Raw genomic sequence first — 13,009 nt, forward strand, 5'->3', positions numbered from 1 at the left:
AAAACAGTGACACTTTAGCATCTTGCAGCGTGAATGCTGACTGAACAGAAAACCACAAACCAAACACAGCAGCTATCTGTGCTTTTTAAAATGGTAATAACTCACCAGACAAAGTATTTAAAAACACAAGACACACCAATATACCATCACAACTAAATAAAAAACATCTGATTATGGTTGAGGAAGAAGAAAAGTGGCAGGAGGACAAGCGATGTTTCAAACAAACAAAGAAAGGGAAGGACGGGAGCCAAATGACGACAAAAACAAACCAACAGATCGTTTAAGATAAAACTAAGCTATGAACTGAGGCTTTAAAAATGACTTGACCAGTGGGGGAATACATTAAAGTATTAAAAATTCCCTTTAACTGTACATCTACACACTTACACTGCTCAATATATTAGATGGAAAAGGAAATACTGAAAAAAAAAACATTTCAGAAATGTCAACTAGCCACTATGTTAGAAACATTGGGGAAATTGTGACATTTTTTAAATCCTCTGTGTGTTCTTGTAACTCCCAAGGAGACGTCATGCTGGTGGCCCCCTGATGCGCATAGCGGTCGCCCTCGCTGTATGCACTCGTGAGGAGACGAGAAAAGAAGAGCAGAGGCAAAGAAACTGTTTTCAGCTTGTGCCAGATGACATAAAGCATGAAACACAACTTGAGTGTTTGCATGTGTGTAACACCTTTAATGAAGCTCTCTGGCCCGTGTTTGTTACACAAAGGCACAGGTGAAGGACGTGAAGGACAAATGTTGAGCGAGTATTTTGTGATCTAAATAGCCGTGTCCATTTATTCCAGCAGATTGGAAGTTAAATGGTTTTTAAATAAATAAATGAATGCTTTTGTACAAATCCTTATTGGAATTATATACAAAGACTCCAATATGAGTACCTTAGATCTGAACGGCTCAGGGAATCCTCCGTGTGGTATCCCAACGTATCCCTGAAGGAACTCGACGACAGAGAGGGGGAAGGACAACTCGTCCGCTCTCTCCTCCACCTCTGCTCTGGTCAGGTTGTTCTGCACCATGAACTGGGCCAGGTCACCCACGATCTTTGAGGAAGGAGTCACCTAGCAAAGAGGAAAAAAGTCTGAGCACTTTGGGAGTGTTAAACCCATTTCTGGATAAAGAAAGTTACTATTAGCCTGATGTACCATTCAGTTAGATACTTCTATTTATCACAGTTTGCTTAGGACAAGGAGAGCCGCTGTTATTCACTGTGGCTTTTAAGCTGACAGAAAAAAAAAATATATCCACATATTTATAGAGAAAAAAATAAAGTATTAAGAGAAAATCGAGCATGTTTTTTAGTTGGGTAATGTTAGAGTAGAAGTTGCTGCAGTTTGTCTGTCAGGCTACAGCATTCTTCCACGCAAAGTCCTCCCGTCTGCAGAGCACAGGTATTTCTGCACATCCGCGGTGATTTCAGCAAAAGAGAAGTGGTCACAGAGTGTTTGTTTTAATGAAGATGCTGTCTACAAAGATTAAGCACAGAGAGACCCGGAGGAAGGGAAATGAAAAGATGTTTACATCGACACAGCCTCTTTAATCATCTGATTTGGTCTGCTCCGTGAAAACAGAATGAACCTGAAAACGAGGAGGGAAGAAAAAAGGGTGCAGAAAACATTCATTAAAATCACACGTATTCACTCTTTCATTATTTATAATGGCATATCATTATGGTAATAGCGATCCCTATTAGCATAATGGTGATAGGTAGAGTCACTTCAGACTGAACAGGACACTGGTGCAAATATCAATTGCACACATTACTCTTATTGTAATGATTGGAGACGCAAATTTAAGGCTTTCCTGTTGACTTCCATCTGGTGCTTGGACCATTAAAGTGAGAAAGGGGTCAATTAATATGACCCACCAACTTCCAATCTCATAAACAAACACTACGGTTTGTACTCAGTCCTTAACATTTTATTATCTGTTAGAAAGAGAGAGCCAAGGGGGAATAAAACAGAAAAGATGCTGTTAGTTTCACCTTCCAGATTTAACCTCTTCTAAATTTAAAAACCATTTTCACATTTTGGTTTTTGGGGTTGTTTTCAACCCCGATGCATCGTCTGTAAATGTAAGAACTGACAGCTGAAGGAGCAGCGCATGCAGGAAGCGTGTCCACGTTTTACACAAAGTCTATTTCCAAGGCAATTAGAGCACTCAAAAGGAGAGAGAGCAAGGAGAGAAAATGGATGAACAAATATAGAGTAAGCTGACATTCCCTGAGGAATCCCCAAACAAAGACCTTGACACCTATTTCTCAAAGAAGCGACACCAAATTATTGTGAGGAAGAAATAAAGCACACACATCCCTCTGGGATTACTACAACCTCCTGGGATTTGGGTGCTTGTTAGGCTATCTGAGCTCGTGGGATCACTTCAGTCTTTCAACAACTACAGCCCCGTGTGTGTGTGTGTTCCTGTTTAGGCATCTTTGTGAGGACCAGAAACTGGCATTCTACTATACTTGTGGGGACCAAGAGAGGACATGCACACCAGTCCTCACGAGTTTGAAGGCATTTTCAGGTTCAAAATGTGGTTTTAATGCCAGGGTTACAATTAAGTTATGGTTAGGCATTCATTTTTGATGGTTAGGGGCAGGGTAAGCAGCATTATGTGAACTAGATGTCCTCACTAAGATTGCAAAACGAGAATGTGTGTGTGTAAGCGCTTTTTGTGTTTAGACATAGCAATACTGACTTTTTTTTTCATGTCAAGCTGCTGTAAAAATAGAAAATGCCATCAGTGGAAGCAACAGTATAAACGATTTAAGCTACACTGTCAGATCAACAGAGCAAATCCTGATACAGCATTATAACATCTTTGGTCAAAAAAAACAATACTTAAGTGACAAAATAATGAAAGTGTCTCAAACGGTTCCTCCCACTGTGCAACTGCATTTTAACAAACATCAACACGATCAGATCAGTTCTTTTGAAACTTGTTTCTGTGCAATCAGAAGCAAAGTGTCAAGAACAGCCCCAGGATGCCTGCTAAAGTCCAAAACCATTTGGACTATTTTCAAAGGACAAGTGCAAGTGATTACGCAGCGAGACAAGAAACAAGATAGAAGAAATGCACCTCCCTTCAGCATTGTCGGCTACAACACCTGTAGTTCAGGTTGACGGGGTTTGTGAGTGAGGCTATAATGACACCCTGCTTTTACACAATGAACGACTGCAAAAAACCTTGAGAGATTTGAGCCGGTTGTTAATACAAACTGTGGAGATGTCAAACAAAAGCATACTGCTGAGTTACTTAAAATCGATCAAAACACAGCAAAGCTCAATGTTGCTTAGTTTTCTCTGCGTCTGGAGTTCATGTTTCTCCTCCTTTCACTGCACAGGTGTTACATCTTTCCATCTTTATTACCCATCTTCACAGAACAGCCTTCTTACTTCATCCCTCACTCACTATCTTGACCTTTGTCTTTACACTAAAAGCCAACATGTTGGATTTTTACTCTTCCTTCATGAATCAACTTGGTCCCGTTCCCATCCCTCTTCTCTCTAGTCCGTCTGCCAAATATTTATTTTTGCTTGATCCACAGTAACATCACGAGTGTTACTCTCATTATCAATCTCTGTTGATGAATCACCCACCTCCAACTCTCTCCGGATGCCTCACACACGGGGAAAAAGAGAAATCACATTTTCAGCGGTGTATGAGCTATATATGATGTGTGAGCTTTCCTATATTTTTAGACGAGGAGTGAGGAAAATCACATTGTGGTCGGGTTAGAAAAATCTGATTTCCTCTGTTCCTGCGTGAAGCCGAGCTCAGACTCTTGGCTGCTGATCGCTCTCCGTCTTACTGATAAGATGGTGTCTTTATGCCACTACTTTAGAGGGAAGTTTAGCTTTTGACTGGACTGACATAAGTAATCAGCTTCTTGAGCCTCTGAACAAAATGCACTGCAGTAGAAAACGCCTGCTGTTATCTTTTTCCCCTGACAAGACCAAGAAACCGGGTGTTAAGCCCCGCTAAAAGGTTGACAGTGCTAAACACTGCACCGTGTTACATCTACATCTTATTCAGCCAGAAACCTTGAGGAGAGTCGCTGGATTCCCTCTGGGAAAGACATACTGGGACCAGATTGGATATAAAATTTGTAACAATCTGCTCTGAGATGTTGAGACGCGCAGAGAGAAATCTGATCAATTGAAGGTCCTGCGTTCAATTTCAGAGCGTCCAGAAAAAGGAAAAAACTAACAGTCTTTGTCCTGGGGAGCAGACGTTTCTCTGTAAATGTTCATGTTGATCCTTTCAGTAGCTGAGATGGCAGAGAAACTGACCCACTTACTGACATTGCCATTCATCGAGTCACACTTTGGCAAGGCTGAACATAAAAATAAACATCTACGCACACGTTTACCGTTGTATAGATACAGTGCTAAATAATTTACACTGGACATATTTTACATTCTGTTACCCAAAGCTACTTTGGAGACTGAATAGGGAGATTAAATTAGCTCCTGTCATTTCTGCCTCTCTCCCATAAATGCTTTTTATCAGGAATTAATGCCGATTAATCCAAATTAAAGCTCTCATTATCACATCTGAGACACGAGCCCTGTTCCACCCTCACCCACCTCCAGCAGCTCTTTCTGTTCCCACCACCTCCGTCTTCCTTTTCTCTCACACTGCTCTTCCACCCTCTGTCCATCTTTCTCACTTCAACTAATGTGCAGTCCTCACTAAGTGGTCCTGCGTGACTTCGCACCCCTGGCAGCAGAAATGTGGCACAATGGCACGTTTGAGTGTGCGGCATGCCGGTGGATTTTGTGTGTGCATCTGTGTACTTTGCTCGAAATGCAACTATCCAAACCTGAACTGCCCTAAAGAGCGTAGGATTATATCATCCAGATCAGTGTGTGCGCGACTGTTTCAGGGAGAAGGCAAATGTAACGAAAACACATACACGCCCTGCCCAGCCAGCCAAGCTAGGAGCAGAGTGAAGAATGGTACCTGTCAGGAGGGGAGGAGACGAGAGAGGAGCGATAACGAGAGGCTTAGAGAAGAGGGGGAGGGGAGAAACGATAGAAAGATTAGAGATACATGAAGGAAGTAATCGAAATGAGGGAAGGTGGGAGGCGGTGATGGAGGAGGAGATGAGACCAAATGAAACTGGAGAGTGAGAGTGGGGAGAGACTGCAGACGGGGTGATGAAGAGTGAGGCAGGAAGACTAAGAGGGAGAAATAAAGGGATGGACAGATTAACCGAGGGGAGGAGAGACAGAAGCAAACAGAAGAGCAGTAGACATCTGCAGCCCCACGGGCAATACAAGGAGGTGGTCCACCTCGAAGTATGAGAGACCGAGTGTGTTTTGAGATGGGGAGGTGAGTGGATACGTGCTTGTAATTGCAAGAGGAAAGTGACAGGGTAAGGGAAGAAGACAGAGCACACTCACAAATGCATATACAAGCTGTCCTCTTTATACCGACAAGCTCACGCTGAGACAGATGTGGCTGAGAGAGAGAGGAGGAGACTGGAAGTTGATAGCAAAACAAGTTAAAAGCAGGGAAATCGAGGAAGGGAGGCCCTGGTGAGTTTGACAACTTATGCTCAAGCAATATGCAAGTCATTGCCAATTAACCCAGCAGCTTTTGCTGCAATGCATGTTGCGCTGACATTTGCGTAGATAAAAATTAACTTTAGGAATGCTCGTTGCTTTATGTGCATTTTCAGTTCAAATCACTGACACAAACACTGGAGCCATCTGTTCGTGTGTGGGGGTTTCTCACTCGAGTCTTCCAATCAGTAACGAGTAGATTTAGAACGAGACAAGAACCCTTCTTATCTTCCAGACAAGGTTTGTCGGCTCAGTAGTTGTACTGTACATATACTATGCACTATGTGACCAGTAGGCTGACAGGAGGGCAAAGGAGACTGACATCAACCAAAACACGCAGCGTACATGATGTGTTACACAAGGTGGAAAAGGGAAACAAATCTTGTGTCTCTATTCTATAGCTGCTCACCAGTTTCAAGGTCATATCATCAATGGTTCTTTTCAGCTTAGCATTCCCAGCACTACATTTTACCACATGCATGCATTTAAAATTGAGAGTAAACCTAAACAAACTGTATGTGATACATACATGAAAACAGAGCACAATCCTAATCCTACTGCAGGTGTCATATTTAGTCGAGTCATTGTAGCTTGGGTCATTAAATAGTCATAGTTCAAATGCTCTGCATGCAAACGAACGGCTGGTCCACGATCATTAAGAGATTCAATCTGATCTTTCTGAACTTCATGGTCACTAATGCGAAGGAAAAGTAATGAGGTAGTTTTATACCTGTTTATAATTGTAAATCAAGTCTGTGGATTAAGGCAGATTTACAGAACTGGTACAGGATACTCAGCAAGCAACGTAATGATTATACTCAGCTGCACATCTGGAATTAATATTAAGCTATGAAACTGTCAGGCTTATAAGCATTTTATGAAAATCTCCCAGATTCCCGTGTCGAGTTTGATGTTGTCTGGTACTGAGTGAGAGGCCCATGAGCTTAAGTAATGATGCAGTTTTGTAAGTTGAGACATCCAGTACAAATATCTTGATTTCTTAATTCAGAACATGACACCCACTGCAAGAAAACATGAATTAATAGACTCTGTGAAGTAAACAATCCCTTTAATGCAAATCACTTTTATGTAAATGCTTTGAAGACTATTAGACATTTAACTTTGTTTTTTAATCTGAAATAATTAGAGCTGTGTTCTTGATTAAAATGAGGAAAGTATCCCCATTTCTCCTTCACTGACGGCACTAAACTTCAAAGATATGGGCTTCGCCGTGGTGCGTGTGGGCATATACTTTAGGTGCACTGCTTACTGCCAGTGCAGTATGTGGTGTGTGTACCATGTCTATATCTGACAAGCGCACTCCTTCTCCCTTATCGACAAACCAGCAGTGTGAGAGACACAGCCATTGTCGAGCTAACAGGATACAACGGAGAGCATAGCAGGGCCCGTAGGCACATTAAGCCAACATTGGCTTGTGCAGTGAAGCCCACAGAGTCTTAATTGAATTGATAGAGAGGCATGGGCAGAGGGGTAGGGGATTGATGAGGAAAACATAAAGGGGGAGAGAAAATTAGGGAGAAGGGACCAGAGAGGGAAAATTGAGAGACCTAAAGAAAGAGAGAAGAAGGTGATAAAATAATGGGGAATCCATGGGAGCATGTCTAAGGTAAGAAAAAGCAAAATAAAGAGATGGCTGAGAATAAATGCAGAAAGCAGCATGTGGAATGGAGAACAGAAGGAACGTGAGAGGGTGGCTCGATAATGAAAGAAAATGAAAGAACAAAATAATTACAGGGAGAGAAAAAGAAATGTGAAAAACATAGTAATTAATGAAAGATAAACAAGAAGCAGGCAGGAGGTCAGCCTAGGCACAGAATGACAGCGTTCCAGCAGAGCTCCCTGTCCGTGACTACAATTAGTGATGGCTGAAGTTACGTTAAATCCACCTGGTAAATGAGAGGATAAATGAGCCTAATGTAGACTAGCCGGGAAAAGATGAGCAAGTCTAGCAAGGGAAATGACAAAGCTATAAAAAGTTAGGCACACAACAAAATTACTCGGAGGAAAAGGGAGCTGAGGAAAGCCAAATGTACTGCTGCACTGAAAGTGAATTCAGACTGCACAGAACAGTGAACGCACCTAACTTAATCTGGGATTGTTTTGCTCAGCCAAGCCAGGAAAGAGGGGCGGCTTGGCAGACTGAGTCAGTGAGAGCCAGGCCGATGAAAGAATATCGAAAACTCATTTCTAATTGTGCTTTCAGCAGGAAATTCACGTGACCCAGGTCAGACATAATATTACAAAGTAAAACATCATTAACGCTGCAAATGTGCCCGACCTTGTGCATTCTACTCATTTCCCCAAACCCATTTATACAGCTCTGTTTAAGAAGATAATATAAACCAACACAGCTGATGCTCCTAAATCAAGGACTTTCTAATATACTCTTATCTCCCAAGTTAAATTAGGACTTTCTGGCGTCAGTTACTGCAGCTGGGTGTTGAGGCCACTATCATCACTGACTCCAAATGCATCTTTGTTGTGCTGGTAAACTAAATTAAAGCTTGCTCAGGAAAATAAAGAGCAAGCTGGGACGCTCGGTGTCCATGTCTCACCTTAATAAGGTCTCCAAGTAGTTTGTTGGCCTCTGCGTAGGCCTTCTTCACCTCCTTGAACTTGTTGCCCAGTCCCATACTGTGAGCCTGCAATAGACCAATGAACCGAGTAAGCTTTTCTTTTCATTACAACCAATTTAAGAGAAAAATCAAGGAATGCTGGACAAGCCAGTCCTGCAGCTGAACACTTGGGAAGAATTCTACAGCGACGGTCCTGCGGTTTAAATCACTTTGAAATGATCTCTTAAATTTTTCAGTGTGACTCTAACAGCACAAACGCTGCAGAGTCTTGCTTGTATTTTGGCACAGCATTCACAAACACTGGAATAAGCATTGAGCTTTGAACTTTAAGCACAACTGTGTTAACAACAGTGACTGAAACAGATGTTTTATTGAGCTAATAGACACAGAGAACCTGTTTCTCCATTTTAAGTTAACCAGATACAAACCCAGTTACAAAACACTGGGACGCTGTGTAAAATGTAAATGACAACAGAATGCAAGGGCTGAAAATCAGTACTGGATACGCGTGATCTTTGGGACCTCAGGTGTCAGCGCATTAGAAAACAGGCACAGCGTGAACGCAGTTCATCGTACCAGTCGCAAATTTTGGAATTGGATTCGTACAATGCAGTAACCTAATGTTTTTAGCCTCGAAACAATCCACTGACAGGCAAAAACAAAACAGCAGCATTTAACTGTACCTGGAAGTGAAGGTTGGTGTACTGTCCCCCAGGTATCTCATTCTCATACACGTCGGCATTGCCAGATTTCATGGTGGCAGTGCAATCAAACGGAGCATACAAGCCTCTGGCTACTTCCCAGTATTCACTGTAGTCAAACACCTTCTCCAGAGCGATGCCTGCAAAACAGGACAGTAAACTGACATCAAATCTGTGCTCAGTGCACACAGTTATGTGACTTGCACTGAAAATTACTTTACACTTAAATGTCACATGGGGCAAAAACAAAAGCAAAGATATTTTGATGTTTGAGGTCTTTTAATATAGAAAACTAAAGCATGTCACTAGAGATAGAGACCCTGAGCAGAAATTTGAGTTTGTAATCTTAGGGGTTACTTACACTCGCCTGCCCCGTCTAAACCTGTTAAACTATATGTTAATGCAAATATCTAATCAGCAGATCACAAGGCAGCACTTAAATGCACTCAGACCAAAGTGTCAAAGTTCAAACGGAGCATCAGAATGGCAACAAGGCGAGTTCAGAGACTTTGAATGTGGTATGGTTGTTGGTGTCAGACTGATGTGAGCATTTCACAAGCTGGATTTCTACTGAAATTTTCTCAAACTATCACCTTTTTCTAGGGTTTACACAAAACTGTCTGGAAAAAAGCAAATATCCGGCAAGCAGCAGTTCTCTGGGTGAAAATGTTTGGTTGATGGCAGAGGTCAGGAGAAGGGCCAGACTGCTTTGAGCTGATAGGAAGGAAACAAACTCAAATAACCACTTGTTATAACCGAGGTATGCAGAAGGGCATCTCCGAGTGCACAACATGTTGAACCTCAAAGCAGATGGGCTACGGCAACAGAAACTTGTATCAGCTCAGTAAAGGAAACAGAGGCTACAATTCTCAGCAGAGTCACCAAACAGAAGATATGAAAAGCAATGGATGATCTTTTTAAATGCCACAGCCTACCCGAGCATTGCTAGTGACCATCTCCTGATGACTCCTTTTAGCAGGATACGGTGGATTGTCACAATACTCTCAAATAGCCTCCAGAGTCATAGATCTCAGAGCACCTTTAAGATGTGCTGGAACAGGAGATTCCCATCATGAATATATATCGCTGACAAATCTGTGTGATCACGTCCAACCCAGTAATAGCACAGCATATGAATTGGCTGATGGGATTAAATGCATTCAGCATTAAACGACAATACTGTTGTCTTCATGTAAAGTAGCAATCACCAGATTTAGCTTACATTGTGATACGGTCTATAAATACAGATGAACCGTTAGTGAAGCCATGGGAGCCTGCCATTTATCAGAATTAGTCATATTGACAACATGCGCACTGTGCCAACTAGTCAATTGTGGGCTTATGATGCTGATGCTAATGCAAAAAAAATAAGCAGCATGTTAAACTGAGCAGTGTGCTAAACTGTTGTTAACACACACCAATCAGGTATGTTTGAATACATCTCCAATGACACCACAGTGTGCCGATTCCTACTCTCAGCCGTCTGCATCACACACAGCAGAGTACCATCAAATAGAGAACATCGTGTGAAGAGGAGATGTGCCTGCTTGGTAGGTTTCTATGTAGTCTCTTTCCCCCCTCTATCAATAACACAGTATCAGCCTGTAGTTTTTATAATGTACTTTCAACAAACTAGTCTGCAGCAGCAGCTCATGCTCATGTCTTCTGGAAGGTGTATTACAGGATAATATCTAGTTTACCTATTGTGTAAATTGTACTCGGAGCCTGTAAGCATGCTGGAAAAGTCACTCTGTATTTTAATCTAGTCTATGCTACATCAAAGCTGCTTGTTAAATCTTTCGGATATTTTGAGATCTTTAAAAAAAACAACAAAAAAAAACAGCATTTGTTGCTGCCACTTAAGGTGTGTTAAAGCAGCTTACCTTGCAACTGCTTTAATACCATGACAGAAATGGCAGTACACTGAGCTTTTGGCTAATGATGACAAAAATCAGCCATATTAACGAGCCAAACTTATTACTTCAATAACAGAGACAAGCTTGTACTTTTTAGATTGAAGGAGTACATACTCCAAAGTGTTTGCGTGCCTCCACTGATCTTGGCGGGTAAATGGAGCTACTGTGAAATTAATGTGATATTAATGTGCATGTTGTTGCTCCTCAAATTCAACCGTCTGCCAAGTCAGGCAGTAATTGGGTCCATTTTCTTCTCTGTTTGTGAACACTTATTTTTAATCTTTCATTTATGCTTCCGTTGTGAAATTATAGTTTGGATTAATACAGTGTGGGGGCATGTTCGGCAGCTGAGTGTGATTCAAAGGTCACCGTGGGCGAATCTTTAGCTCCTCCCTAAAATCAGCTGCAGCTGAGCCGCCACACTCAACTTTATACGTGTGGGGGCTTTTAGCTGATGGACAAAGAGACATTTGCAACTTTAAACCACCTAATTTTAAGTCCACCGATTTAAAACGGTGGATACAACAAAGAGGAATGCCCTGTAACCATGGTAATTCAATCACTTCCTGTCAGTGTGAGATCTGGGTGTGAGAAGAGAGGGGGTCCCTGAGCTCTTAGCTTTTTGGAACCGGAGGTCATGGGTAAGGGCTATGACCCCAAAACATAACCCCCTTTATCATAACTTCTGACATGAATGTAACCACAATGCACATAATTAACATCATGTTTTATTAAATAAGACTCAGTGAGCAAACTCAGCTAACACTGATTTAACTGGTTCAGTATTTAGCCAACAGTAGAATTGTAATCTCAGCTAACCTAAAGTCTGGTAGGCCACTCTACACCAAGCAAGTTAATGCACGTGTTAGCCCGTCTGCTCTTTTTCCAAGTCTTAATTGCAATTATGCTAAATGGCACATTTCTCACTTCTGTCACACTGCAGGGGATTAACAGACTGTGACCGCCAAAGAATGATGTTTGACTACTAAGGCTTTGACCTAATCAACTCAAATAGTGATTGAAAACGATTTTTTAAACTGGTTTGAATTAATTCCCAAACACGGTGTGACATTTGATATTGTTTAAAAATAAACAAATGATATGTGACTGAGTTATAAGCTGAAATAAGGAGATAATGAAAGGTCAAAACATCATCTTACAAGCTAACATTTCATTTAAAGTGTCAGCAAGTGGACAGGTTTACACACGCCGAATCCGAGTCTCAGTGGAATTTGGGGGGATGAAGATAATCTGCAATAAGAGTTGAACAATGACACCGTTTGTTGCAAAACATTTAAAGAACATCTTAGTGGCGTCATATTCAACGAGAACGAACCATTCAATATAAGAGAATCTTGTGTGTCATTTCTACAGTTCTTGAAAACATCTTCAACGACTCTGGAGATGTTTTGAAGATCTTCTACACGTCTTTGTCTCACTCTCACACACCCCTCTCTCTCACCCCGCTGCCATAAACCTGCATTTACTTTACTGAAGAAAACGCTAATTTTCCTATAAAAGCGGTTAATTTGGCATCTGTAACCATTTGCTTGCCTAAAAGGTATGAAAACGGGACCCTTTTAAAAGTATGCACATGACTGTTATTGTTAGACAGCTTCAGGATAACGAGACCACCCATGGCCCAGTCCTTGATGGTTTTAATAAATAGTGTGATGAGTCCCGTCTTTAATTAAACATATCCAAAACAAAACATATCATCAGCGACTTTAAAAAATTTACTCATGCACAAGAGGTCATGTCCATTAAGTGAAAGACTGCGGAAGGTGTTATAATCTTGGAATAAGATAAACCGAAGCTGTGTGCAAAAAAAAGCACAACGGTCTGCCATATCTGAGGAAACTCATTTCCACATTGACAAAACTATGATGATTTGATTGCTCTTCTGTTGTCCCTCTATATTTATTTGTAAGGAACAGGAGCTCACAAATTATTAAATGGTCTAACAAGGCCGACTGGCGAGCCACAGCTGAACACATGACACATTGCATGACACATTATTCAGTCAGTAAGTAACACAATGACTGAATTACACTATGTCACTGGCCTTTCAGTTTCTTTGGTCAACACTGTGGTTTATTCTAAACAGAATTAAACTAATAATAGAAAAAAAGATATTTCTGAAAGGATTCAGGGTGTCAAGTCCAACAACGGTGTAAAACCCCTGAAACACACTTCAACCAGACCG

The 13,009-nt window shown here is 41.4% G+C and overlaps 1 protein-coding gene across 2 annotated transcripts in view; it reads right to left on the reverse strand.

Moving 5' to 3' along the window:
• The window catches only part of pcxb (pyruvate carboxylase b), a 299,933-nt gene that overhangs the window by 20,848 nt on the left and 266,076 nt on the right, over window positions 1–13,009 (reverse strand). For both annotated transcript variants that reach the window (XM_042223129.1, XM_042223128.1), the window contains exons 20-22: window positions 8,870–9,027; window positions 8,166–8,252; window positions 898–1,077 (exon numbers count right to left, since the gene is read on the reverse strand). In XM_042223129.1, the coding sequence (XP_042079063.1) occupies window positions 898–1,077; window positions 8,166–8,252; window positions 8,870–9,027 (425 nt within the window). The remainder of the gene's footprint in view (window positions 1–897; window positions 1,078–8,165; window positions 8,253–8,869; window positions 9,028–13,009) is intronic.

Source organism: Haplochromis burtoni, unplaced genomic scaffold (assembly GCF_018398535.1).
Source record: "Haplochromis burtoni strain Fernald_Lab_line unplaced genomic scaffold, NCSU_Asbu1 Contig_102, whole genome shotgun sequence".
Taxonomy (NCBI): Eukaryota; Metazoa; Chordata; class Actinopteri; order Cichliformes; family Cichlidae; genus Haplochromis; species Haplochromis burtoni.